The 26564-nt window shown below is 52.6% G+C and overlaps 3 protein-coding genes and 1 pseudogene across 4 annotated transcripts; 3 read left to right on the top strand and 1 right to left on the bottom strand.

The window, feature by feature from the left end:
• Window positions 1-680: 680 nt before the first annotated feature.
• APOE (apolipoprotein E) lies at window positions 681-3558 on the top strand. 2 transcript variants are annotated; one of them, XM_055411920.2, is made up of 4 exons: window positions 681-772; window positions 1568-1633; window positions 2231-2420; window positions 2701-3558. In XM_055411920.2, exons 2-4 carry the CDS (start codon window positions 1591-1593, stop codon window positions 3416-3418), a joined length of 951 nt encoding a protein of 316 aa, XP_055267895.1. In that variant the 5' UTR covers window positions 681-772; window positions 1568-1590; the 3' UTR covers window positions 3419-3558. The 2 variants fall into 2 exon arrangements, with proteins under 2 accessions (XP_055267895.1, XP_055267897.1); XM_055411922.2 differs by lacking the exon at window positions 681-772 and adding an exon at window positions 866-1086.
• A 1380-nt stretch (window positions 3559-4938) lies between these two features.
• Window positions 4939-12297, bottom strand: LOC148774335 (small ribosomal subunit protein eS17-like; annotated as a pseudogene).
• A 2386-nt stretch (window positions 12298-14683) lies between these two features.
• Window positions 14684-16686, top strand: APOC4 (apolipoprotein C4). The gene is made up of 3 exons (XM_055411929.2): window positions 14684-14833; window positions 16001-16142; window positions 16496-16686. Exons 1-3 carry the CDS (start codon window positions 14758-14760, stop codon window positions 16659-16661), a joined length of 384 nt encoding a protein of 127 aa, XP_055267904.1. The 5' UTR covers window positions 14684-14757; the 3' UTR covers window positions 16662-16686.
• Window positions 16687-17248: 562 nt separating this feature from the next.
• Window positions 17249-19463, top strand: APOC2 (apolipoprotein C2). Its single transcript, XM_055411930.2, has 4 exons — window positions 17249-17262; window positions 18495-18570; window positions 18736-18895; window positions 19193-19463. The coding sequence occupies exons 2-4, from the start codon at window positions 18516-18518 to the stop codon at window positions 19281-19283; spliced, it is 306 nt and encodes a 101-aa protein (XP_055267905.1). The 5' UTR covers window positions 17249-17262; window positions 18495-18515; the 3' UTR covers window positions 19284-19463.
• Window positions 19464-26564: the final 7101 nt, after the last annotated feature.

The raw sequence follows: 26564 nt of genomic DNA, 5'->3' as shown, positions 1-26564 counted from the left end.
CTGGATTCAGGCCTGAGCGGTTTGGTTCCGGAGTCCACAGTCCTAAGCAGGCAACACCCATATGCTTCAAGCCCCACTGAAGGAACAATACACAACTGGGGAGAAATGCTGGATTTTCTGGTCTCAGCTGGGGAAGGGGGCTCAAGAGAGGCACTCTCCTGTGCCCAAGGTAACAGCCCAAGAGGGAGTTCATGTTAAAGTCCAGATTACACTCTCAAAGCCTGGGCTTTTAGCAGATACCTTACACCGTCCCCAGAACTCCTATCCCATTTCTATCTGGACCGGCCAGCTCCCTTCCCCCTCCCTACCCAGAGTCCCAACCCCCTCCTTCCGCTAACCAGGGATTTCAGGCCCCCAGTCCTTTCCCAAAATTCTATTCATCCATCTGCTGGAAAAGAGAGGGGCAGGAGATAGGTACTGTGGGCAGTGGCCTGTTCCAGCCCCTTCCGTGCCCACCGTCCCAGCCCTCACCAGCTCACCCACCCACCAGAATGGAGGAAGCCGCAGGAGTTACTGGGTGAGATGTCATCTTTTCACGGGGGCTGGGAGTGGGGGCGGCCAGGGCTCCAAGCCCCACCCTCTCCTCTCCTGGCTGTGTGTGAAGGGGGAGGACAGCCCACCTCGTGACCTGAGGGGGCTGGCCCAGCTTGCCCCAGCTCAGGAGGAGTGGGCGGGCCAGGGGAGAGCCCTATAATTGGACGAATCTGGGATCTGTGAGTCCCTACTCAACCCCGGGAGGCGAGGGACGCGGTTTCCGGAGGCGAAGAACGCGGTGAGCAGCAGAGCTGGGGGGCACGAGGACCAGCTCAGGACTTCTGTGGGGGACGGGCTGCGGGAGAGGTGGACGAGGTGACGGTCCGACGCCGCTCGGACCAGGACAAAAGCTTGAGCAGAGGAGTAGACCAGAGGCAGGGGACTGGACCTAGAGGGGTGGGGAGCAAGCGCATCCCGTTTGGACTGGAAGGTGGGTTCAGGGGAGCAGCTGGACCTGCAGGAAAAACCACACGGGAAATAGCAAAACCCACTACCTGTTACTGCCGTTTATTGAGCACCTACTGGCTGCCCACAATCGTACTAAGATCTCCGGTAAGGGGAGGCTCAGGGGCGGTGGCGCGGTAGCTAAAGCGTGGGTTGAAGGACTTCTAAATGAGGATTAAATTAGCGAATATGCGGAAGACAGCGTTTAGATGTGAAGCTGGAGCTGAGCATGGGAAGATACAATGAGAAATGGGAAGATACAGTGAGGAATGCGAGGTCGGAACTTTAGAAAGTCCAGCCGGGGCGCTCAGGGAACCCCGGGATGGAGGGGAGGGCGGGGTGAGTGGAATCTGAACCCTGGGAGAGGGATGGAATTTAGGCGGCGGCAGACCTGGGGATGGGGAGATAAGAGAAGACAGTGAGGGAATGAAATAGGCAATGAAGGGCCCGCTGGATAAATATTTGGAATTGGATTAGGGTGTGGCTGGGAGAGAGGCTTTGAAGGCTAAGACCGGATGGGGCGTGGCTCTGAGGGGGGAGGGGGTCCCCCCACCCCCCGGGGTTGAGTGACAATTTCTCCCTTCTCCAGGTTGGCCAATCGCAAGCCAGAAGATGAAGGTTCTGTGGGTTGCCGTGGTGGTCGCGCTTCTGGCAGGTATGGGGGCGGGGCTTGTCCAGGTTCTTTGCCCCACCCTCCTCCCGTACGTGGGCCGTGGGTCCTCTCTTCTGCTGGTCTGTCTCCCCAGGTCTGAGGTCTCTCTGCCATCCCTTGGCTCTGAGCTGCAGTTTTACTTTCTCTGAGCCTCAGTTTCCCCATCCTTAAAATGAGAGTCTCTGGAGAAGGAAATGGCAACCCACTCCAGTGTTCTTGCCTGGAGAATCCCAGGGACGGGGGAGCCTGGTGGGCTTCCGTCTATGGGGTCACACAGAGTCGGACACGACTGAAGTGACTTAGCAGCAGCAGCAGCAGCGCACTGCTGTCAGGCAGGTAGTGAGGAGCAGCTGTGTCCGCGGTGATTATTCTCTATCTGGGGCTGTTTTATTCTTTATCGCCCCAGCATGGCGGTACGTGGATCACACAGAGTCCATGCTTGTCAAGTGATTTAACAGGCTGGGCGTCTCTCCACCCCCTCCCTACCCCCCAATGCTCTAAAGAAGCCCACAAGCCTCTGTGGAGCGCCTCCTCTGTACCGGGTACTGTGTGCCTGGAGCGGGCAGAGGACCCTGACCGCGGTGAACTTGCTGTGTGCAGGATGCCAGGCGGATATGGAGGGAGAGCTGGGGCCCGAGGAGCCCCTGACTCCGGAGCAGCCCCGGGGGCAGGACAGCCAGCCTTGGGAGCAGGCGCTGGGCCGCTTCTGGGATTACCTGCGCTGGGTGCAGACCCTGTCTGACCAGGTGCAGGAGGAACTGCTCAACACCCAGGTCATTCAGGAACTGACGTAAGTGCCTCCACCCTGGTCCCTGATCCCTCCAGTGGGCAGTGTGTTCGGGACCCCAGTCTCCTCTGATCCGGGTTTCTTTCATCCCCATCACCAACACTTGCGGAGGGTGGGTCTAGTCTCCGCTCATTTCTTGCTTCCTTTTCTCCTTGAGCTTTCCCTCTCTCTGATCCTGTTCTTCGGCCCTTCCTGTCTGGCACCTTCCTCTTCATCTCTCCCTCCATCACCCTAGCTCAGGATCCCTATCTCTTCCCTCCATTCCTGCCCTCTTGGCCCCCAGGGCGCTGATGGAGGAGACCATGAAGGAGGTGAAGGCCTACAGGGAGGAGCTGGAGGGACAGTTGGGCCCCATGACCCAGGAGACACAGGCCCGCGTGTCCAAGGAGCTTCAGGCAGCCCAGGCCCGGCTGGGCTCCGACATGGAGGACCTGCGGAACCGCCTGGCACAGTACCGAAGCGAGGTGCAGGCCATGCTGGGCCAGACCACCGAGGAGCTGCGGGCCCGCATGGCGTCCCACCTGCGCAAGCTGCGCAAGCGGCTGCTCCGCGATGCCGATGACCTGAAGAAGCGCCTGGCCGTCTACCAAGCCGGGGCCAGCGAGGGCGCTGAGCGCAGCGTGAGTGCCATCCGCGAGCGCCTTGGGCCCCTGGTGGAGCAGGGCCAATCGCGGGCCGCCACCCTGAGCACCCTGGCTGGCCAGCCGCTGCTGGAGCGCGCCGAGGCCTGGCGCCAGAAGCTGCATGGGCGCCTGGAGGAGGTGGGTGTCCGGGCCCAGGATCGCCTGGACAAGATGCGCCAGCAGCTTGAGGAGGTGCGCGCCAAGGTCGAGGAGCAGGGCAGCCAGATGCGCCTGCAGGCCGAGGCCTTCCAGGCCCGCCTCAGGAGCTGGTTCGAGCCCCTGGTGGAAGACATGCAGCGCCAGTGGGCCGGGCTGGTGGAGAAGGTGCAGTTGGCTCTGCGCCCCAGCCCCACCTCTCCACCCAGCGAGAATCATTGAGCGCCCTGGCATCGCCCTGGGGGCCCCCCCACTCCCACCCTGAGCCTCCGGTGCCCCCAGCCTGCAGGAGGCCCTGCCGCTGCCCCAGCTGTCCTCCTGGTGGGCCCTAGCTTAATAAAGATTCATCAAGCTTCATGACAGCTGCTGGGCGTCTGTGTATGATTTGTCACAGCTCAAGCCTCAGTCTCACATTTTTTCCCCTTGCTGACTACACAGCACGCTGTCCTGCCCCCTGAGCCTGTGTGTGCCTGTTTTCTTTGTGTCTGTCTCCTTCTGTCCCCTTTTAGAGTTGCCCGGTGACTCAGTGGTAAAGAAGCCGTCTGCAGTGCAGGAGACTCAAGAGACATGGGTTTGATCCCTGGGTGGGGAAGACCCCCTGGAGAAGGGAATGGCACCCCACTCCAGTATTCTTACCTGGAGAACCCCATAGACAGAGAAGCCTGGCGCAGGCTATGGTCCATAGGAAGTGACTTAGCACTCAAGAAAGTCCCCTTTTAAGCCTTTCCCTTTTTCTTCCATCTCTACTTACAACTGCTCACTGTCTTCCTTCATTCTCACCGATTTGCTGCTGAGACAAAGTTCTGGAACAAATCCACCAGTGGGCTAAACCCTCCGGTTGCCCCTGACTACTCTGGACAAAAAGAGCAACCTGGCTGAGCCTCGTTCGGCCTGGCTTCACAATATCTGCCTCATGACTCAAAAGACTTCAAATCACTGCTGTGAATATTGAGCCATTTGGTGGACTTGCCTGGTGGTCCAGTAGTAAAGAATCCGCCTCCCAGTGTAGGGGACACCGGTTCCATCCCTGGTTGGGCAGCTAAGATCCCCCATGTGGGGCTACAGAGCCTGCATGCTCCGGAGCCCTTCTGCCAGAACAAAGACCCAGTGTAGCTAAAAATGATAATTTTTTTTTAATCGAGCCATTTTCAGTTTTGTTTTTTTTCCCCACTCTTATTCTCCTGCCTGCCTTATCTGATTCTGCCTCCTTCCCGCCTCTGTCTCCATGCTGTTCTGCCTGAGACGCTTCGTTTTTCTGTCTTCCACTGTACCTCCATCTTTTCACTCTTCGGTTTCTCTTTCTCGTGCACGCGTGCGCGTGTGTGCGTGTGTGTGTGTGTGTGTGTGTGTGTGTGTGTGTGCATGCACGCACATGCCCGCTCAGTCGTGTCCAACTCATTGTGACTCCAAGGACTATAGCCCGCCAGACTGCTCTGTCCATGGAATTTTCCAGGCAAGAATATTGAAGTGGGTTGTCATTTCCTCTTCCAGGGGATCTTCCCTACTTAGGAATCAAACCTGCGACTCTTGTTTTTCCCGCATTGACAAGCAGATTCTGTCCCACTGTGCCACCTGGGAAGCCCTCTCTTGCCCCTGGTGTGGCTCATTTCTTTTTTCCCTTCTTCATCTGGGTTTGCCCTCGCCACCATTTTGTTGCACATAGACCCTCTGCCTTTCACCCCTTCCTCTTGTTCCTTCTCTCCTTCAAGCGGGTGGTTGGCTTCTTGTCTACCCTGACAAGCCTACTTGATGCTGGGTGCAGACTGCAGGGAGAGGCACACTGAGGGTCCGCAGCAGGCCCCTGCTGTTTAGGGCTGGAGGAGCCGTTTGGAAATTGACACTTAGAGAAGCTTGGCTGGAGCCAGGAGGTGCCAACGCCGTCCTCTCCCACGCCCTTAGTTCTCCGAGGAGGGGAGTAGGGTTCCCCACCACAGGGAACGGGCCAGGACTTGTATCTCCCAGGCTGACCTCTGCCTGCTTTGGCTCCAACACACTCTGCACTCCACTCCAAGTTTTCCCTGGAGTTGCCTTGTTTGTCCTGATGGAATCAAGCCCCTCCCTGCCACCAGATGTTTCACCCTTGGGACTGAGTAGGGGGTGGGGGGAGTTTTCTGAGGACTCCGAGGCAGGGCGCCTAGTCCCACCCACGTTTCCTGATAACTCTGCTAACTCACTGTGGGTCCAGGGGCTGGGGCTGAGCCCCCTGAGCCTGTTTCCCCAGATGTCAATGAGGGCAGGGGAGTCAGCCATATTGTCCACTTGAAGACCTGAATCTTGAATTCTCCCTAATGAAGCCAGCTAAGCACAGAGGGTGTCCCACCTCACCACAGCATCCCCCTCCTGCCGCCCCCGGTTAGTTTTGTGCAAGGAGGCTGATGGGGGTGCTGTGGGGGTAGAGGCTGACCCCAGCAGGAATCCAGAGGGACAGCCTGACGTCCAAGAAGGGGAGGGAAAAGATGAGGGACAAAGGGGGAGGACACTTAGCCTCTCGCTGAGCCACTGAATGTTCTGGCTGCGCCTCAGTTGCCCTGTGTGTAAACAGAAAGTCAGATAGCTGAGGTGAGGACGAGGCAGGCAGACTGCAGTGGTCGTTTGGTTCTCGCGGGATGGGGTGGGAAGCAGGGGCATTTGGGTGGACATGTGGGGGAGCACTGGAGCCTCAGAAAGGAAGCAGATGGGGCCCCCCCGACAGGGATTGGCAGCACAGAGCTGGCCGGAGGGCTGTTGCAATCCTGCCACGGCAGTGTCTGTGGCTCGCTTTCACAACTACCCCCCTTCGCCCCAAGGCTGACACGTGGGTGTGGGGGCACGAGGCCAGCCAACCTGGATTCTGCTGCCAGGGCCACCCTCTCCCAGCTGCCAGGGTTCACTAGCAGTCAAAGACAGCTGGGCGGAAGAGGGGACGCCTTGGACGGCAGCCCCAGGGGGATAGATGTAGTGGAAGGGAAGGGGGTGGTGCTTGTCTTCTGAGTAGCCAAGAGGGTGCATAAGGGCAGATGGAGTGTTTACGGGGGCCATGGAGGCTTGGACAGCGGGCAAACAGAGAGAAGGGAGTTCCTGGTGGATCGCTTGGAGGGGCACATGTTGGGAGTCTTGCAGCTGAGGTTTTGTACCTTTGATAGGTTGAAAAGACCTCTCTCCCAAGAATTCCCTGGCGGGCCAGCGGTTAGGACTCCCCGCTTTCACTGCCATGGCCCTGGGTGCAATCCCTGGTTGGGAACTAAGATCCTGCAATGCGTGGCAAAAAAATAAAGACCTCTCTCCAAAAAAAATTGGGGGCCGTGAAATTAAAATCCCAGAGGAGCATCCAGGGAAGTTTGGGGGAGTCTCCAGATGCAAAAAGATGGGGGAATAGGAAGGCTAATCTGAAAGTGTCATTGGATGTGATAAAGGTGCAGGTGTGTGGCGGCAGACTGTAGGACGCCAGACTCCAGGAGGAAGAGTCATGTTAGCTGAAGAGGCTGACTAGGAAGGGAGAGGGGATGGTAGAGATGGCCTGGGGACATAGTGTGATTTGACTTAGTGAGTTGGGTTTGTTTGTTTTTTTAATAATTATTTATTTATTTGGTTGTGCCAGGTCTTCTAGTTGCAGCATGGGGGATCTAGTTCCCTGACCAGGCATTGAACCCAGGCCCCCTGCATTAGGAGCGCGGAGTCTTAGCCAGTGGACCACCAAGAAAGTTCTAAGTTAGTGAGTTACTGAGTGTTACTGAGAGAACCCCCCCACCCCCGCCCACCCAAGGCTGAGATAAGGGTATGAAGCAGGAGAGACCCCTGAGGGAAGACGACCACTGAGAGAGGAAGGCTGTCCCCTGGGTTGGGAAAGGACTATAGCAGCTTGAGGTCCCCACCAGTCAGGGAAATTTAGAGGCGCAGGTGCTGAACAACAAAATGCTTTGGGCCTAAGGGTTCAGGTTTGTGCCCTACTTGATTCCACCACCACCAAGGAGGGGTGGAAGTGGAGGAGCTGGGTGGGCACAGGGAGGCAGATGGTCAGGTGAGGGCTTAAGGGAAGGGTGACTAACCTGACCCCCACCCCCTACCCCTCCACACCCCCGGCATCAATAAGTCCCCGGGCCAGGCCACATCCTGTCGCCTGTGCTGTCCTCAGTGCCCAGAAAGGAACCTTCGGAGTGCGCCTCCGGACCCACCCCACCACAAAGCCCATTCTGTCCCTCTTGGTCCTATTGGAGGCTCTCTTCATGGTTTGGGGCGGTAAAAGTGGAATGGGACACTGAGAATTTGAGATTTGGAAGACTGAAGCTAGCACGGGCCTGGGGCACAGGCTTAGAGGACCCTTGAGAGCTCTGGGGCCACTCTGTGCCCTGTTTCTCATATCCTAGTCCGCACATCTCCACCCGCCCAGGGCGGGTCTCAGTGTTCTCTATAGGCTGGTCCACTGGATGACAATCTGCCCAGGGGAGCACTAGCAACCGATGACGTAGTCACTCTAGCTCCTTCGGGATTGGCTAGTTTGCTTTTACCACGCCTAGAAAGGGCGGGGAACCAGTCTAGCGCCGAGAGCAAGGCAACTACCGGCATTGTGAACCCAATCTGGTCGCTCTGGTACCCTCCGCTGCATTCTAATGCCATGACATCCAGAACCACATTCAAGGATCTCCTTTCCCATCCCTGAAATCTCATCCTAAAGGGCTCCCGTTATGAAAACGTTTGCACCCTTGCTCCTTTTCTGGGCACTGCCAGCCCCAGTCCAGGTGGCCCCAGCTGCTGCTGCTGCTGCTAAGTCGCTTCAGTCGTGTCCGACTCTGTGCGACCCCATAGACGGCAGCCCACCAGGCTCCCCCGGCCCTGGGATTCTCCAAGCAAGAACACCCCAGGCCCTATCAAATTCCTTCCCATCATCAGAGGAGTACCGTGGTTTGGTCAAGTCGTGAAGACAACACAGCGAGTCGTTAGCACTGTCGAACACAGAGAAGTTCCTCTGAAGGCCACGTAAGGATCCTTCCCAAGGCAAGGGAGGACTGGGGTGTACGAATTCAGAGACTGGGAGGTGGCAAAGTCCCTGTGGTCACACAGTTGGTTCTCAGATCTCAAGGTGCTCAGACTTGGGGGACTGGTTCCCCGATGCCTATCCAGCCATACTGTAGAGATGGTCCTGGAGGATGGTGAAAAAACCCAAGCCTAAGGGGCAGGCGGACATAGGTCCACAGGCTGGCAAAGACTCAGTACGCCCTGTGTGATCATGAGCTTCATTTTTCAGGGGTTGACTCATCACCATGCAGGTGGTAGATCTTATTACATTTTGAACAGATAAGGAAGAGAGATTTGAAAAAGGGCATGGGCTAGAAACCAGAAAAGACTGACACAATCCCCAGTCTCCATGTCTCAGCTTTGATGTCCCTTCCTCCAGGAAGCCCTCCTTGAAGCTCTCCAGGAAGCCTTCCCAGGTTGGGTCAAGCACCTCCATCCAAGCCCTGTCCAATCTGGTTCATCACTGTCTGGGGATGGGTCTGTCTCACGCCCCACTGAACTCTGAGACCTGGGGACAGGGACAGGGCTTCATCACCACTGTGGACCCAGGCATAGCCTGGCACAGGACAAGGTATGGTACAAAGATTTAATATTTGGTGAAACAAATATGGTAAATCAGGGGGAAAAAAAGCTAAAGTAATATATCATTTTTATAACCCCCCCCACCCGAGGCAGACGCTGTCACTGCTCTTATTATACAAGAGAAAGAAATGGAGGCCCAGAAGGCTAAAGTCACTTGCTAGACATCACAAAGCCCAAAGTGCATAGAGATGGGATTTGAACCCAGGTGGGGCTTCTAGGGGCTGTGTTTTACTCTGACTTCCTCCCCCAAGTCACCTTGCCTATCATATCAACTACAATTAAGCACATACACCCGACCCCAGCCTCACTGGCATCACATCCAGCATGTTAAAATGTTCATGTCCTTATTTTTTGTTTTAGTGTATTTATTTTTGACTGTGCTGGGTCTTCATTGCTGTGAGCAGGCTTTCTCTAGTTGAAGTAAGCAGGGGCTACTCTTTCTTGCAGTGTATGGGCTTCTTATTGCGATGGCTTCCCTTGTTGCGGAGCATGGGCTCTGAGTGCACGGGCTTCAGTAGTTGTGGCGCATGGGCTTAGCTGCTCCGAGACATGTGGAATCTTCCCAGACCAGAGATCAAACCCGTGTCCCCTTCATTGGCAGGCAGATTCTTAACTACTGTACCAACAAAAAAGTCCCCCATATCCTTTATTAGATAGAATTCCTATGAGGAGTTGCACTGGTCTTGCCTAGTTGGTATATGGTTATATAATATAGCAATTTTGTCAAAAAATTACTTTTAACTTGGTTTATTTATTTAGCATTTTGGAATCAATCAAATGATTTCCCAAGCACTTTCCTAATTCCCCAGAAATCTCTCATGTTAAAGACTCGGAAGACACACAGGGGGACCTCCCTAGTGGCCCAGTGGCTGGGACTCTGCACTCCCAACGTAGAAGACCCAGGTTCAATCTCCAGTCAGGGAACTAGATCCCACATGCCACAACTAAGACCTGGTGCAGCCAAATAAATAAATACATACATTTGTTTAAAGATGAGTACACAGCTGAATCCCTTTGGTGCATACCTGAAACTAACATATTGTAAACAACCATACTTCTATTAAAAAAAACAAAACTTTTTTTATATTGAGTAGGTAAAAGGATGAATGAAGCCACTTTGAAAAACAGTTTAGCAATTCCTCAAAAAGTAAATAGTTATTGTACATCAACTACGCTTCAATTAAAAAAAAAAAAAAGAATCACCTTGCGAATTTTTTGTTTGGTCCAAGGTTTAATGAAAATATTTCAGCACAGCAGAAAACTTCAAACAGCTCTAAATTCATCCCAACTGTAGGCTGCTGAGTGACCTGCAGTTTGGACAGACTGCCAAAGTCCAAAAGCTTCAGGGTTTTCTTAGTGTCAGGATCTACTTTAGCGATTTCCTAGTCTAGGGCTGAGACCTCAGGCACCTAATTCTCTCTCCCCTCTCCTGCCTTCTCCTGCAGCTGGATGGAGACAGCCCTCACCGGGCCTCTCTGAATCTGCTTCATCAGATGTGCAACATGACCTTTGATCTTGTTGCTGAGCTTCCTGCCAGAATCAGGGCTATCTCCTGGCCTACACGCTTGTTGGTGTGGAAGTTGCTGCCCAGGCTGGTGTAGACTTCTTGGTGACGACCAGGGGCCGCCTTCTTCACGGTTTTGGTGAAATCTTGGCCCACGTTGGTGGGTCCTTGGTAAAAGTGGGAGTTTTTTTTAAAAAAAAACAACAAACCCTGTTGTACATTATATGTGGAGGCTTCCTTGGCGGCTAAGTAGTAAAGACTCTGCCTGCAATGCAAGAGATCCATGTTCAATCCCTGGATTGAGAAGATCCCCTGGAGAAGGAAATGGCAACCTACTCTCATCTGGGAAATCTCCTGGACAGAGGAGCCGGTGGGCTACAGGCCATGGGGTTGCAAAGAGTCTGACACAACTGACCATGCACACATTGCACACACATTATATGAAAGTTATTATGAGAGTAAAGCCTAAGAGTTCTCCTCACAATAATTTTTTTTGCATTTCTTTAATTTTGTATCTATATGAAATGTGGGTGTTTAGTAATCTTTACATGATGTATGTAAGTCAAATCATTATGCCGCACAACGTAAACTTAGACAGTGCTGTATGTCCAGTTTACCTCAATAAAATTGGAAGAGGAAAAAAAAAAGTTAAGGTTACCACATGACCCAGCAATTGCATTCCTGGGTCTCTACCCAAAAGTACTGCAAACAGGTTCACACAAAAACATGTACACTCCTGTTAATAGTACCTTTATTCATAATAGTCAAAAAAGTGGAAAACAGCCAAAAAATACCTACTAACCGATGAATGAATAAATCAATTCATAGAGTGTATGTGTATCTGTATATGAATATCCATACGCAGTGGAATTTCATTCAGCCATAAAACGGACGAAGCACTGGGAATTCCCTGGTGGTCCAGAGGTTAGGACACCAAGCCCTCACTGCCGAGGGCCAGGGTTTGATCCTTGGTCAGGTAGCTAAAATTCCACAAGCCGCACACACACGCACACAAAAATCCAGGAGAAAAAAAAAAAGGAACAAAGCACTGACACACGCTACAACATGGATGATGGATGAACCATGAAAGAAGCCAACCACAAAAGACCTCATGTTATGATTCCATTCATAGGAAATGTCCAGAATTGGGAAATCTAAAGAGACAGAGGAGGAGATGGTTGGATGGCATCACCAACTCAATGGACATGCGTTTGAACAAACTCTGAGGGATGGTGAGGGACAGGGAAGCCTGGCGTGCTGCGGTCCATGGGGTCACAAAGAGTCGGACATGACTTAACAACTGAACAACAATAAGGAAACAGAAAGCTGGTCAGTGGTTGCCCTGCCTTGGGGAGAAGGGGATAAGAGTGAGGGTTAAAGGGGGTTCCTTTTGGGTGATGTAAAGTTCTCTAGTTAGATAATGGTGATTGTTGAAACTTTGCAAATATACCAAAACTCATTTAATTGCACACTTTATTTATTTATTTATTTTTGGCATCACCACACTGCACACAGGATCTTAGTTCCCCAACCAGGGATCAAACCCGGGTCCCCTGCAGGGAAGCGCAGAGTCTTCACCACTGGACCACCAGGGAAGTCTGAATTGTACACTCTAAAAGGGTGACTGTTATGGTATGGGAATATCTCAGTTTTTTGTTATGTGTTTTCTTTTTCAAATATCTCAACTTTTATAGTAAAATGAATGAATGGAGATCTTCCAGACACAGGCAGAAAGTAGAGATGGAAGGGAGATACCAACCTCTCTTCCACCCCGACTTCCCTGCCACAACCCAGAGCAGCCAGGGAGGTGAGAGGTTAGGGGTGACGGAAGGGAAGTGAGTGTAGGATTTCATGGGACAGGGAGTGAAATGAATTGAAGCAGAGACCCTGGAGTGGACAGAGTGGTTGGGATTCTGGTGGTGGGACTGACGGTCTTGTGGACACGGAGGTTCAGGCTCAGAGAAGCTCTCTGTCCCCAGACACACATGCTGAGATCTCAGGGCTCACTGCTCCCGTCCCGCATTCCCCCTTTGTGACCTCTCTGCCCCCCACCCCTCACCCACAGCTGTTTTTGAGCCACCCCTGAGGTCTACCCTGAACGACCTTCAGCCTGTTCCTGCCTTGGATGACAGAGATGGGCAAACATTGCAAGCAGGGAACAGCTCATGCTGACCTTGGAGCCCGGGCAGGGTCAGAGACCTTCCCCTCAGGCCCACCCACCCCTGGCCCTGCTTCCATCTGTCTCTTGCCCTCTGGGATTGGGGTTGGGGAGCTGAAGGCAGAGGTTGTTTCTGGCTTGGTTAGGCAGAGTGAAAGGGCTGGCTTCAAATTTACCACTTGCTGGCTGGTGAGCCCAACTCTCACAGCTTCAGTTTCCTCATCTGTAATGAAAAAGATGCCCACTTTGCAGCACTGAGGTTAATTCAGTGAGTTAATGCGCCCCAATGGGTAGCGAGCATCAGGAAATGCAAGCTTAATAATTAGCAGCGGGGTTGACAGCATGGCTTTGCAGTGTGTCTGGCATTGTTAGGGTAAGTTAGGTAAGCGATCTACTTTACTCTCCTGCATAGGCACATAGTCCATGACTCTGGTTTGTGGATGAAGAAACAGGCCCAGAGACATTAAGCAACAAACACCAGGTCACACAGCAGGAAGGAGGTGAAGCCAGACTCTGAACCCAACACCCGACTGCTTCCCCTAACACAATGCAAGGTGGGGTTTTACTTTTTCTTTTTCTTTATCATGGTAAAACACGTGACATCAAGTTTACCATTTGAACCATTTTTTAGGTGTACAGTTCAGTGGATTTAAGTGGATACACAATCTTGTGCAACCATGATCACTATCCATTTCCAGAATATTTTCATCATCCCAGTCGGAAACTGCAGGAGATTTTATTTCACTTATTATTGTCAGTGGCTCAGATGGTGAAGACTCTGCCTGCCGTTCAGGAGACCGGGGTTCGATCCCTGGGTCGGGAAGATCCTCTGGAGGAAGGAATGGCTACCCACTCCAGTATTCTTGCCTGGGAAAATCCCATGGACAGAGGAGCCCGGCAGGCTACAGTCCATGGGGTCGCAAAGAGTTAGACACGACTGAGCAATTAACACACACTGTTAGTGAGGAACTCTAGGGAGCATTCATTGAGCACCTACTGTATGCCAGAGCCCACATGGGGCCCACTGGAATGGACGGCATTCTGGAAGGCCTCCTGATCAGTTCTGTACAATCATTCAGGTTGTGGCCAAAGTTCGACTGTCAGAGTGCCTGTGTGCTCAGTCACTCAATCGTGTCCGACTCTGTTGCCCCATGGACTGCAGCCCTCCAGGCTACACTGTCCATGGGATTCCCTAGGCAAGAACACTGGAGTGGGTTGCCATTTCCTCCTCCAGGGATTGTTGGAATCACCACATAAAAACACAGGATGCTTGGTTAGATTTGGGTTTCAGATACACAACCAATAAATTTTAGTATACTTCCCAAATACTGCGTGGGACATATTTATACAAAAAAAAAGATTAATTATTTCCCCGAAATTCAAATGTCACGGGGCGTCCTGTATTTTATCTGGCACCCTTAGACCAAAGAATCCAGCCCATGGTTTCTTGGCTACATTGTGAAGCCTGGCTCACAACTCAAGTCCTCCAGGAGAAAAAGGCTCATTTCCTTTCTATCTAGTGTTTGACCGAAGCCTGATGTTGACAACCTCCCACTAAGCTCTCTCTCACAGGACCTCACTTGGCTTTCATGCAGACCCTGGGATGCAGACACTTATCGCTATCCCCATTTTACAGATGGAAACATTGAGCCCAGAGAAGGGAATATATTCACCCTGATCAAGCGGTGAAGGTGTGTCTGGCCCTATAGCCCAGTGGCCAAGGGATCTCAGAGACAAAAGAAAGAATAGGCAACTCTGATCTATGAGCACCTATGTTGCCAGCTTCCACAGTAAGAATTTCCCTTAGGACGTCCCTGGGGGTTCAGTGGTCAAGACTTCGAACTTCCAATGCAGAGGGTGTGGGTTGGATCCCTGGTCTGGGAACTAAGATCCCACATGCCACAGAGTGCAACCAAATAAAATAAAAATTTTAATTTTACAAACTTAAAACATTTAATTTCCCTTGTTATCACATCATTTAATTTACATCCTAAAGTATGGATTGTGGGCCCATTTTACGGAGGAGGAAACTGAGGCCCCCAAGAGGGACTGTCACAAGAGGTGGAGCCAGGATTTGAACCCAGTTCAGCACAGGAGGCCAAAGAAACTTCTGTTTTCCCCTGTCAGGTTAGGGTGGTGGGAGGGTAGGAAGGAGGCCAGCAGGGGCGGGCATGGCCTCTGACTGTCCTTGTCACCTGGGCCCCTTTCTCTCTGAAGTCCCTGCCAAGGGGCGTGGGGAGGTGGCCAGGGGAGGACTCTGCTCAGTGCAGCCTGCCCTTCCCCCAGCCTGGAGAGCTGAGCACAGAGGGACAGAGGGCCCCAGAAATGTCGTTCCCCGGATGCAGGCCCCAGGCCCTGGCCTCCCTCTGCTTCTGCGTTCTGGTCCTGGCCTGTGTTGTGGGTGAGGAAGAGCCGGGGGTGGGGTATGGGGACCCTGCAGCAGCCTGGGGTGTGAGTGACAGTGAGGCGTGCAGATCTGTGTGTGTGTCTGGGAGTCTGTGTCCGGGGTGGCCGTGTTTGAAAAGTGTGTACACGGTGTTGGTACAGATGACACTGGTCATGAATTTGCACTCGTGTGTGTGTCAGCAAAAGAGTATGCAGGCGAGGTAGACGTGTGTGTGTGTGTTAACACGCATTTGTATGCTTATGGGCACATGTGGTCTTTAGCAGGTAATTATGCAAAAGATTTGAGGGTTAGCGGCTGGGAGAGTGTCTGTGTGTACTGCTGTGTGAGTATGTCTGGGTTCTGCATGTGCAGTTCTTAAGTTTTGTTGCTTTGGCCATGCCACAAGGCACGTGGGATCTTAGTTCCCCAACCAGGGCCGGAACCCATGCTCCCTGTATTGGAAAAGCAGAGTCTTAACCACTGGACTAAGCAATGAAGCCCCTCTGCACATGTATTTAAAATATCACTATGTACACAGTACCTCCAATGTGCCGGAAACTGGTTCTCCGTGTTAACCCTGAACTCTCACAATAACCCTATAAGCTAGGTCCTGTTCCGAGCCCATTCTACAGAAGGGGAAACTGAGTCTTGAAGAGGTTAAGTCGTTGGCCAAGGGCACCCCACTGGTCGCATGGGTGCCTCCGTACATGCCTGTAAACATGTACCCATGTGATGGCTGGTCTCTGTAGGTGAGGCTTTGCCCAGGTGTGGGGGTTCCGGACAGACAGGTGTATGTGATTCCTGGTAGAACCCCTGGCCCACCAGCCTGACACACGGCTCTGCCAACCTCCATCCCTCACTGCCCAAGGAGTTCGTTCAGACTGTGTGGGTGGGGTCACAGAACAGAGGAGGCAGCAAGATCAGCTACCGAGGGCGGCATGGAGGGGCAAGGACTACAGACTGCGGGAGGGAACAACAGGCAGATGGAGGGCTGATGGGGGTCCCGGGCACAGGGGCTGAAAGGAGGTGACCGACCTATGGCTGAAGGGGGGCGAGGGGTCAGAGGAACACAGAAGGCCGTGAGAGCACACCAGGAATGCTGGCGACTGCGAGCATGGAGGGAAAGGGAGAGGGGCAGGTTCAGGGGCCCGGTCGTCCAAGTTGTCCTCTGGTCCCACCTAGCATGCCAGCAAGAAGAGCGTGAGGGGACTCTGAGCCCCCCGCCAGCGCCAGCCAGGAGTTCCTGGAGCCTGGTTCCAGGCAAGGTGAAGGAGTGGGTGGAGCCACTGGTGAACAGGACCAGAGATAAGTGGAAGTGGTTCTGGTGAGTGTGTGCAGAAGGGGGCTGAGGGCCTGGTTCTCGGGGGGGGGGGGTGCAAGCTAGGGGGCCTGGACTCCTGGATCTGAGGAAGGAGGGGCTAGGGGCCTGGATCCTGAGTCTGAGGGAGGAGGGGCTGGGGGCCTGGATTCTGGGTCTGGGGTAGGAGGGATTGTGCCCAAACTCGTGGGTTCCCAGGAGCAGGATGGGGTGGGGGCAGGGCTGTGACGCTGGGTCTGAGAAGGGTGGAGGCTAAGTGTTGAGAGCGGGGGCTCCTGGGTCAAAGGGAGGAATGGGTGAACAGAGCAGAAGTCTTGGGGACTATCTGCGGTCTCCACTGTGAATCCCCTCCCTTCCAGGGGCCCCACGGCCTTCCGGGGCTTCATGGAGACCTACTACGATGACCACCTGAAGAACCTGGGCTCTCGTGCCCAGGCTTGGCTGCGCAGTTCCAAGGATAGCCTCCTGAACAAGGCCCACAGTCTGTGTCCCCATCTGCTCTGCAGGCCCAGCAACCAAAATTAAAGCGTCACACCCCCTGCAATAAACAAGTTCTCCTGTGTGTGTCCCTGTCCCGGTCCCTCCTGGCCTGGCCAGAGATAACCCCCCATCCCCCTCCAGAGTTAAGGGGGGAAGGAAGTGACACGTGGCGAGGGAGCAAGAGTGGGGGTGGGGGCGGGAAGGGGAAGGACTGGGAGGCCCGGAGGGATGACCCCACCCCGCCCCCAGTGCTAGACCCACCACTGCCAGCTGATGGCGGGCAGAGGACTTCAGGAGTCTCGGTTTGGGGTGGAGGGTGAAGGCTGGAGAGCAGTTAGCAAGACCCCCGCCCTGCCAGCCACCCCTCCTTCAGAGCTCTGTCTTCCTCTCCCATGTGATGGAGACCCCGGACCTGATGCCTGGTGGGCACCCAGAACCCCCGACCCCTCTACAGCCCCCCATTCAACTGATCTCCCTCTATGTCCCCACACCACCTCCCCCCGCCACTCTCCCCCTCCCACCCCCTCCGTCCTGTTGGCCAGGACTTTGGCCGAGGTGTCGAGGTGGGGGTGGAGGGGTGGATCTCAAGAGCTATAAAGCCTTTCTCTGCCCATTTGGAGCTGCTGAGGACAGCCGCCAGAGTCTGGTAAGAGAGGGGAGAGAAATGGGGAGGTCGGGGGACAGCAGGAGTGGGCCAAGACTGTTAGATCAGAAACTGCAAAAGTCAAGATATTAGATTCCAGGGAATTCCTTGGCCGTCCAGTGGTTAAGACTCTGAGTTCCCAATGCAGCGGGTACGAGTTCGATCCCCAATTGGGGAACTAAGATCCCGCATGCTGCTTGGCTCAGCCTTAAAAAAATAAAAATTAGTTCCAATTTTAGAATCATGGAATTTAGGGAATTCTCTGGTGGTCTAGTGGTTAGGACTGGGCACTTGCATTGCTGGAGGCCTGGGTTCTGTGCCAGGTGTGAGAACTTAAATCTCTCAAGCCAAGCATGTGGCATGGCCGGGGTGAAAAAAAAAAGAATCATGGAATTTAAAAACTGTAGAATGTCTGTGTGTGCTGATCCTCCTCCTGTCAGATGTCAACCTCCACGCCGCAGCCTTTGAAACGTAAAGGGTGATGTGATGGGTGGAGGGTGATGTGATGGACTGAGCCCTGTTGTCCCTGAGAGTGACTCCCTCCCAGGGTTGGGATCAAGATGACTTTGGAATGTGGGTAGAACAGGGCCCAGAGCAGAGGAAACTCACTCATCTAAGTGGTGGCTCTTAACCCAGACTGTGGCACGTGGCCCGGTACTGACTGGGTCTTAACATAAATGCCACCCCACTGCTGAGGCTTTCCCGGGCCACACAGCACACCCTCTGCATTCCAGAGCACTTATCAGAGGGAGACAGGCACTCTACTTCATCCATTTGATGTTTGCTCCTTGCATTTCTCTCTCATGTTGGCTTCCTGAGGGCAAGGGCCACTGTGTTCACAGCTGGGCCCAGAACTGCGCCTGGCACACAGTAGGTGCTGAAGAAACGCTTCTGGAATGAATGAATGTTAGAAATAAGATCTTGCGGGGAATTCTCTGGCGGTCCAGTGGTTAGGACTTGGCGCTTTCACTGGCGGGCCTGGGTTCAGTCCCTAGTCGGGGAACTAAGATCCCACAAGCCATGCAGCACAAGGGAAAAAAAAACCCACAAAGAATTAAGATGTAACAATCAGCAAGCAGGAGTAGCATCATAGAACATTAGGAAGTGAGGCTCAAGTCACTAGGAACTTGACTTAGGTGGGGAGGAAGCGGAGAGGGCGTCCTAGGCTGGTATCCCTGAGGCCCGAAGACCCCAGGACCAGATGCCTCCTATGGGCCTGCCCCCACCCGCCTCAGTGTTCCAGGTCTCCTGACGCCATGGGCACGAGATACTTCCTGGTCGGGTTTTTCATCCTCCTGGTGTTGGGATTCGGTGAGTGGGGTTGAGTGGGGTTGGTGGGGGGGTGGGGATGCCAGGAGGGGGAGGAGCTCCGAGCATCCTCCCAGCCTGGTTCTGGTCCCGCCCGGCCCCTGCCCATCCCCCGCCTTCCCCCTGCAGCAGGCCCCTCAGCTACCCTAACACACTCTCCTCCGGCAGAGGCCCAAGGGGCCCCTGTTCCCCAGCAAGACGAGACCTCCAGCCCTGCCCTGCTCACTCAGATGCAGGAGTCACTCTTAGGTTACTGGGATACAGCCAAGGCAGCCGCCCAGAAGCTGTACAAGAAGACATACCTGCCCACCGTGGATGAGAAAATCAGGTATCACCCGCCTCCACCCACACCCCAGGAGCCCGGAGTCCCAGCCCCCAGCCCCTTCTCCCTCACACTCGGGAGTCCAGGTCCAAACCTGTAATCTCTCAAGGCCCAGGCATCTCGGCTCCCAACATCGAGTTCTGGGATCCCATCCCTGTCCTACGTAGGGATCCACGGCTTTGGGTTCTAGTCACCCTTTCCAACAGGACATGTGATTCTGGGCCCACAGCCCCTCCTCCCCCAGACCCAGGAGTCCAGACCCCCAGCCCCTCCTCCCTCAGTCCTTCTGTCCTTTCTCCCCAGGGACATATACAGCAAAAGCACAGCAGCTGTGACCACCTATGCAGGGATTATTACTGACCAGGTCTTTTCTATGCTGTCAGGAGAAGATTAACAGCTGGGCTCCCAATCACGGGGGAGTCCGGGCTCCAGCAACCCCCTGGGTCCCCTGATGTACACCCCTCCCCACTTCCTTGCAACTCTCAGCATCCTGTTTCCAATTCTAGCCTGACTTATCAATAATAATAATAAAGCCAAGTTTATTCTTTTCAATGTCGTCACTTTTTTGAGACCTCAGGGTCCGAGATGGAGGAGCTGAAGCCTGACAGCCAATGCATACTGAGTACCTATTCTGTGTATATCTCCCTAACCTGGTCTTTGAGAATAAAGAGGTGAATAATACTAATGAATAATCATAACAACAATAATTAGAGACTGACCTTCACCGAGGTCTGGCTTTCTCATCCATTTTTTTTTTTTGGCCATGCCATGTGGCACATGGAATCTAGTTCCCTGACCAGGGATCGAACCTGTGCCACCTGCTGTGGAAGCACAGAGCCTGAACCAGTGGATCAACAGGGAAGTCCCAGATTTCTCATTTGTAAAATGATAAGCGAATCAGTTCAGTTCAGTCGCTCAGTCATGTCTGACTCTGCAACTCCAAGGACTGCAGCATACCAGGCCTCCCTGTCCACTGTCAACTCCCAGAGTTTACTCAAACTCATGTCCATTGAGTTGGTGATGCCATCCAACCATCTCATTCTCTGTCATCTCCTTCTCTTCCTGCCTTCAGTCTTTCCCAGCATCGGGTAAATGAATACAGGTTACTTACCGTGGCCTCTGACTGTGTCTGGGGCCTGGACTGACACATTTAAAAAATTTATTTATTTTTAAGTGAAGGATAATTACTTTGCAATACTGTGTTGGTTTCTGTCATTCATCAACATGAATCACTGGGCTGACACTTTAAATATGCCATTGCAGATAGGTGTTCAATGGCCTGTGGCAGAGGGGAGAATGGTGCCCATGAGTCATTGCTGAGTGTGGGAAGGCAGTGCCCAGGTTGACTGGGACCCAACAGGGCAGATCTGTAAAAGCTGTGTTCTGTGCTAGTCCCTATACATCTGCCCCACCCCCCGCCTTGTATTTATTGACACAACCAGGCGCTGGAGACACAGCAGAGAAAAAGACAGCCCTGACTTCATCAGTTCAGTTCAGTCGCTCAGCGGTGTTCGACTCTGCGACCACATGGACTGCAGCACACCAGGCTTACCTGTTCATCCATCACCAACTCCCAGAGCTTGCTCAAATTCATATCCAACTTGGTGATGCCATCCAACCATCTCATCCTCTGTTGTCCCCTTCTTCTCCTGCCTTCAATCTTTCCCAGTATTAGGGACTTTTCCAATGAGTCAATTCTTTACATCAGGTGGCCAGAGTATTGGAGTTTCAGCTTCAGCATCGGTCCTTCCAATGAATATTCAGGACTGATTTCCTTTAGGATGGACTGGTTTGATCTTGCCTTCACATGGCCCCTCAAAAAGGTACTGATTGGGTCCTGACCCAGCTTCATACTGATTACAGCTTGGCAGTATGCTTTTTTAGCTCTTCTTACTAGCAATAGTAATAATGTTTCCTGAGCTCCTATTCAGGACCAGAGGCTCTGTTCCATCCTGAGCCACAAATAGAGAGGCTGAGGGGATGGGGTGGGAGGCAGAGACGACCCATGGAGAAGATAACTTCAGACAACAATGCAGGTGATGAAGAAAAGGTGAAGAAGTGAGGGAAGAGTTCAAGGTCTAGATGCAGCCGCCTTGGATATGGGTCATAGGGAGTGCACTTTAAAGGACACAGCTGGGCTGCTCACAGGGTATGTGGAGCCACAGTGAAATGTGGGAAGTACAACTGCTGATGGAAAGTAGGGGGAAGGAAGGGGAGTATTCACTTGGCTCCCAGGTCTGAGAGGATGGAAGAGGGTATCTGGGCAGTGGGGGATTACCGGCCAAAAGCACAGCGGGTGAACTAAAAGCAGAGGCTCTGTAGTCTGAGGGAGGACAGTGCTGGGGCCCATGGGTGGAGGAGGCGAAGGGCCTGGACTCCTGCATCTGGAAGGAGTAGAGAGTGGGTCCTGTGCCCCCAAGTCCCATGGGTTGGGCTACTGGCCTCTGAGGATGCAGGGCCTGTAGTCTGCTAATAGACTTGACATTAACTTCCGGCCAGCGTTTTCAGCTCTCTTGGGGCAGTTTTCCCAGTCCTGGGGCTGGACAGCTGTGAGTCCAGCAAAAAACAGGGGCCTTGGGGAGGGGTTGTGGGAAATGCCCCCAAAGTCCCCAGGGCCTGGGAAGAACTGAAGCTGCCCAGCCCAGTGGGTGGTGGGGCAGGGGGGTGGCCCTGGGTGAACAATCGCTGCTCTGTCCACTTGTTTGCCACAGACTCAAGCCAAACCAAACCACTGCCAGGCTAGTTCTGCTTCCAACCAATCCTGGTGCACTTCCCAGACTCCTCCTTCCTTTCTCAGGCACCCCCCGCCATCCCATTCCCTTCAGGACCCTGGGAGTCGAGGCCCCCAAACTCCTCCTCTCCCAGAATTCAGGACCCTCAATCCATTCTCCTTGGGGACCCAGAAGTTCAGGTCCCCAGCCCCCTTATAATTTGAATTCTTAGCCTCTGGTTGGTGTCGGGCGTCCCCTAGTGGAGCACAGAATGGATCTGATCGGTGATTGATTTAACAGGAATGGAAGTATTTACCTGGTCACTCAGTGGACATGGGAGAGGGTTTTACAAGGGCCCCATCTGAGGTCACAGTGTAGCTCAGAGCCCCTGGTGTTTCAACACATCAGGACTCTGCAGTATATGAGGATGTTGGGGCGTCTAGTGCTGAAAGCAGAGATGGGGTAATAGTGAAGCTGGAGAAGATGAAGCTTCAAGGCCCCTCACTTGCCTGGGCTTTCTTTGGTCCTCTATTTAAATTTGTACACGTGGTTTTGCACTTTTAAAAAAGAGGTTCACAGGTACTTCCCTGGTGGTCCAGTGGTTAAGAATTTATCTTCCAATGCAGGGGATGTGTGTTCCATCCCTGGTGGGGGAACTAAGATCCCACATGCCTCAGGGCAACTAAGCCCATGCGCCACAAACTAGAGAGAAGCCCGTGCCACAGTGAAGATCCCAGGTGCGGCAAATAAGACTCAGGATTTTTTTTAAAAAGCCCACAAAATCTCCATATGCCCATCTTCTGGGAGACTTCATCAGCATGTTCGTTCCATCTCTAGACTTGAAGACTAGGCCTACAATTTCACAGACTCATTACTGTCGTTAGTATCTGTGCTAGAAGGGGACAAGGCAAGAAGTTTTCTAAGGGTTCTTCTTGTCCTTGTGTTGGGTCACAGAGGTAAGTCATTCACCTTCTCACTCAAAGAGTTTCATTTTTTCACTCAGCTTCATGCCCTGGGACAGTGCTGGAGACACATGACCATGACCACGCGGTGACCACGACCAAGACACACCCATCTCTGTCAGTGATGACGCAAAGTGGGCAGGGACGGGGTGGGGAGTCCAGGGACATAGGAGGTCTGGGAGGCCCTGCCCTGCCCAGTCTGGGAGCTCAGGAGGGTTTCCTGGAGGACAGATAATACTTTTGAGCTGAGGCCTCGAGGAAAGTAGAGCATGTAGTTAGCAAAACGTTAAATAAATATTTAAAATATCTCAATGCAGCGCCTGCTCTCCTTTCCAGACCATATGTAAAGTTCATAACCACAGTGCTCGATATGGATCGCTTACTAAGGGCCACACTAAATGAGGACGGGGCCCAGGTGCTTTACATTCTTTTACAGAGGTCATATAGTCATTTAGCCGCTCCACAGCACAGCCAGGGTTTGAACCCAGGTCAGACTTCCACCCAATTCACTGGTGAAGGTTTCACAACTGCTAAGTCTTCTGTCCTCTCTGGGCCTCTATTACTCCTTCCTTGGGCCAAGGGTCTCTCAACAGGTATCCAGAGCTGTAGCAAGTTATTGAAAAGGTATGGAGTTCTTTGAGCCCTTGAAGCGGAGTCCACAGCGGCAGGCTTCGCTGGAATGCGAAGACCACGAGGGCTACAAGACTGCGCATTAAACTAGGCAGCCCCAAGGCTTAGGGAGGGGCCGAGAGGGTCCAGTTAGGAAGTGTGATGGCATTCAGTTCAGTTCAGTCGTGTCCGACTCTCTGCGACCCCGTGAATCACAGCAAGCCAGGCCTCCCGGTCTATCACCAACCCCCTTAGTGAGGACGCTGAAATAGTAACGAAACGCACAGGTCTATAACCTAGGGAGACTTGTCAGAGGAAAAGAAGTCAGAAAGCGAGGCCACCGACCAAAGGTCCTGTCCTCTGAGTCTTGGGTTCGAAGGCCAGGAGAGTTCCTTTAACGCAGGAAGGATGTGGTTCAAGCGGAGCGGTTCTATGCGTTCAGGGTGGCCGGGAAAGCTCATGAAAGTTGAAATGAAAAGGATTTAAAGAACCCCCGGGGCGAAGCGGACAGAATGACCCAGAAGCCTCCTACAAATGAAAGGGGCGGGGTTATGCGAGAGGGGCAGAAAGAAGGGAGGCTGTAGCAAGCGGACACTTTCGCCAAGAAAAGTCCTGGGGGCATGCAACATGTCTACTGTTTGCTGTTGTTTCAGTTCAGTTCAGTCACTCAGTCGTGTCCGACTATTTGCAACCCCATGAACCGCAGCACGCTAGGCCTCCCTGTCCATCACCAACTCCCGGAGTCCACCCAAACCCATGTCCATTGAGTTGGTGATGTCATCCAACCACCTCATCCTCTGTCGTCCCCTTCTCCTCCTGCCCTCAATCTTTCCCAGCATCAGGGTCTTTTCCAATGAGTCAGCTCTTCGCATCAGGTGTTTGGCTCCCCTTCATTCTCTCTGCAGTTATTTCTCCACTGATCTCCAGTAGCATATTGGGCACCTACCGACCTGAGGAGTTCATCTTTCAGTGTCTGTCTTTTTGCCTTTTCATACCTTTCATGGGGTTCTCAAGACAAGGATACTGAAGTGATTTGCCATTTCCTTCTCCAGTGAACCACATTCTGTTCCAGTTCAGTTCAGTCGCTCAGTCGTGTCCAACTCGCCACGACCCCATGAATCACAGCACGCCAGGCCTCCCTGTCCATCACCAACTCCCGGAATTCACTCAAACTCATGTCCAGAGTCGGTGATGCCATCCAGCCATCTCATTCTCTGTCGTCCCCTTCTCTTCCCGCCCCCAACCTTTCCCAGCATCAGTCTTTTCCAGTGAGTCAATTTGTCGCATGAGGTGGCCAAAGTATTGGAGTGTCAGCTTCAACATCAGTCCTTCCAATGAACACCCAGGATTGATCTCCTTTAGAATGGACTGGTTGGATCTCCTTGCAGTCCAAGGGACTCTCAAGAGTCTTCTCCAGCACCACAGTTCAAAAGCATCAGTTCTTCAGCGATCAGCTTTCTTCACAGTCCAACTCTCACATCCATACATGACCACGGAAAAAACCATAGCCTTGACTAGACGGACCTTTGTTGGCAAAGTAATGTCTCTGCTTTTTAATATGCTATCAAGGTTGGTCATAACTTTCCTTCCAAGGAGTAAGCGTCTTTTAATTTCATGGCTGCAATCAGCACCTGCAGTGATTTTGGAGCCCCCCAAAAATAAAGTCTGACACTGTTTCTACTGTTTTTCCATCTATTTCAAATCCTAAAAGATGATGCTGTGAAAGTGCTGCACTCAATATGCCAGCAAATTTGGAAAACTCAGCAGTGGCCACAGGACTGGAAAAGGTCAGTCTTCATTCCAATCCCAAAGAAAGGCAATGCCAAAGAATGCTCAAACTACCGCACAATTGCACTCATCTCACATGATAGTGAAATAATGCTCAAAATTCTCCAAGCCAGGTTTCAGCAATATGTTAACCATGAACTTCCAGATGTTCAAGCTTGTTTTAGAAAAGGCAGAGGAACCAGAGATCAAATTGCCAACATCTGCTGGATCATTGAAAAAGCAAGAGAGTTCCAGAAAAACATCTATTTCTGCTTTATTGACTATGCCAAAGTCTTTGACTGTGTGGATCACAATAAACTGTGGGAAATTCTGAAAGAGATGGGAATAACAGACCACCTGACCTGCCTCTTGAGAAACCTGTATGCAGGTTAGGAAGCAACAGTTAGAACTGGACACGGAACAACAGACTGGTTTCAAATAGGAAAAGGAGTACGTCAAGGCTGTATATTGTCACTCTGCTTATTTAACTTATATGCAGAGTACATCATGAGGAACGCTGGGCTGGAAGAAGCACAAGCTGGAATCAAGATTGCCAGGAGAAATATCAATAATCTCAGGTATGCAGATGACACCACCTTTATGGCAGAAAGTGAAGAGGAACTAAAGAGCCTCTTGATGAAAGAGGAGAGTGAGGAAGTTGGCTTAAAGCTCAGCATTCAAACAACTAAGACCATGGTGGCTGGTCCCATCACTTCATGGCTAATAGATGGGGAAACAATGGAAACAGTGAGAGACTATTTTTGGGGGGGCTCCAAAATCACTGCAGATGCTGATTGCAGCCATGAAATTAAAAGATGCTTACTCCTTGGAAGGAAAGTTATGACCAAACTTGATAGCATATTAAAAAGCAGAGACATTACTTCGCCAACAAAGGTCCGTCTAGTCAAGGCTATGGTTTTTCTAGTAGTCATGTATGGATGTGAGAGTTGGACTATAAAGAAAGCTGAGAGCAGAAGAACTGATGCTTTTGAACTGTGGTGCTGGAGAAGACTCTTGAGAGTCCCTTGGACTGCAAGGAGATCCAACCGATCCATCCTAAAGGAGATCAGTCCTGGGTGTTCATTGGAAGGACTGATGTTGAAGCTGAAACTCCAATACTTTGGCCACCTGATGTAAAAAACTGACTCATTGGAAAAGACCCTGATGCTGGGAAAGATTGAAGGCAGGAGGAGAAGGGGACGACAGAGGATAAGATGGTTGGATGGCATCACCGACATGAGTTTGGGTAGGCTCCGGGAGTTGGTGTTGGACAGGGAGGCCTGGCGTGCTGCGGTTCATGGGGTCGCAAAGAGTCGGGCACGACTGAGCGACTGAACTAAACTGAGTCGCTAAGTCGTGTCTGACTCTTTGCGACCCCATGGACTGTATAGCCCGCCAGGCTTCTCTACCCATGGGATTTCCCAGGCAAGAGAACTGGAGCAGGTTGCCATTTCCTTCTCCAGGGAAATCTTCCCTACCCAGGGATCGAACCGCGTCTCCTACTTGGCAAGAGGATTCTTCACCACTGAGCCACCTGGGAAGCCCGAGGGTATCTACTAGGTGAAAACAAACCGGACGCGGCAGGACTAGGTACGGTGGCTCGCCTGGCCCTTGGCCCCCGAGAGG

This window comes from Moschus berezovskii, chromosome 22 (assembly GCF_049115385.1).
Source record: "Moschus berezovskii isolate FMDL1 chromosome 22, NW_MosBer_1.0, whole genome shotgun sequence".
NCBI lineage: Eukaryota > Metazoa > Chordata > Mammalia > Artiodactyla > Moschidae > Moschus > Moschus berezovskii.
This window is presented reverse-complemented; position numbering and strand designations above follow the sequence as displayed.

Coding starts and splice junctions, on each gene's coding strand:
- APOE (XM_055411920.2), top strand. CDS start 1,591: ATGAAGGTTCTGTGGGTTGCCGTGGTGGTCGCGCTTCTGGCAG. Junction 1,634..2,230: donor GGTGGTCGCGCTTCTGGCAG/GTATGGGGGCGG, acceptor TGCTGTGTGCAG/GATGCCAGGCGGATATGGAG. Junction 2,421..2,700: donor CAGGTCATTCAGGAACTGAC/GTAAGTGCCTCC, acceptor CTTGGCCCCCAG/GGCGCTGATGGAGGAGACCA.
- APOC4 (XM_055411929.2), top strand. CDS start 14,758: ATGTCGTTCCCCGGATGCAGGCCCCAGGCCCTGGCCTCCCTCTGCTTC. Junction 14,834..16,000: donor GGTCCTGGCCTGTGTTGTGG/GTGAGGAAGAGC, acceptor GGTCCCACCTAG/CATGCCAGCAAGAAGAGCGT. Junction 16,143..16,495: donor GATAAGTGGAAGTGGTTCTG/GTGAGTGTGTGC, acceptor CCTCCCTTCCAG/GGGCCCCACGGCCTTCCGGG.
- APOC2 (XM_055411930.2), top strand. CDS start 18,516: ATGGGCACGAGATACTTCCTGGTCGGGTTTTTCATCCTCCTGGTGTTG. Junction 18,571..18,735: donor CCTCCTGGTGTTGGGATTCG/GTGAGTGGGGTT, acceptor CTCCTCCGGCAG/AGGCCCAAGGGGCCCCTGTT. Junction 18,896..19,192: donor ACCGTGGATGAGAAAATCAG/GTATCACCCGCC, acceptor CTTTCTCCCCAG/GGACATATACAGCAAAAGCA.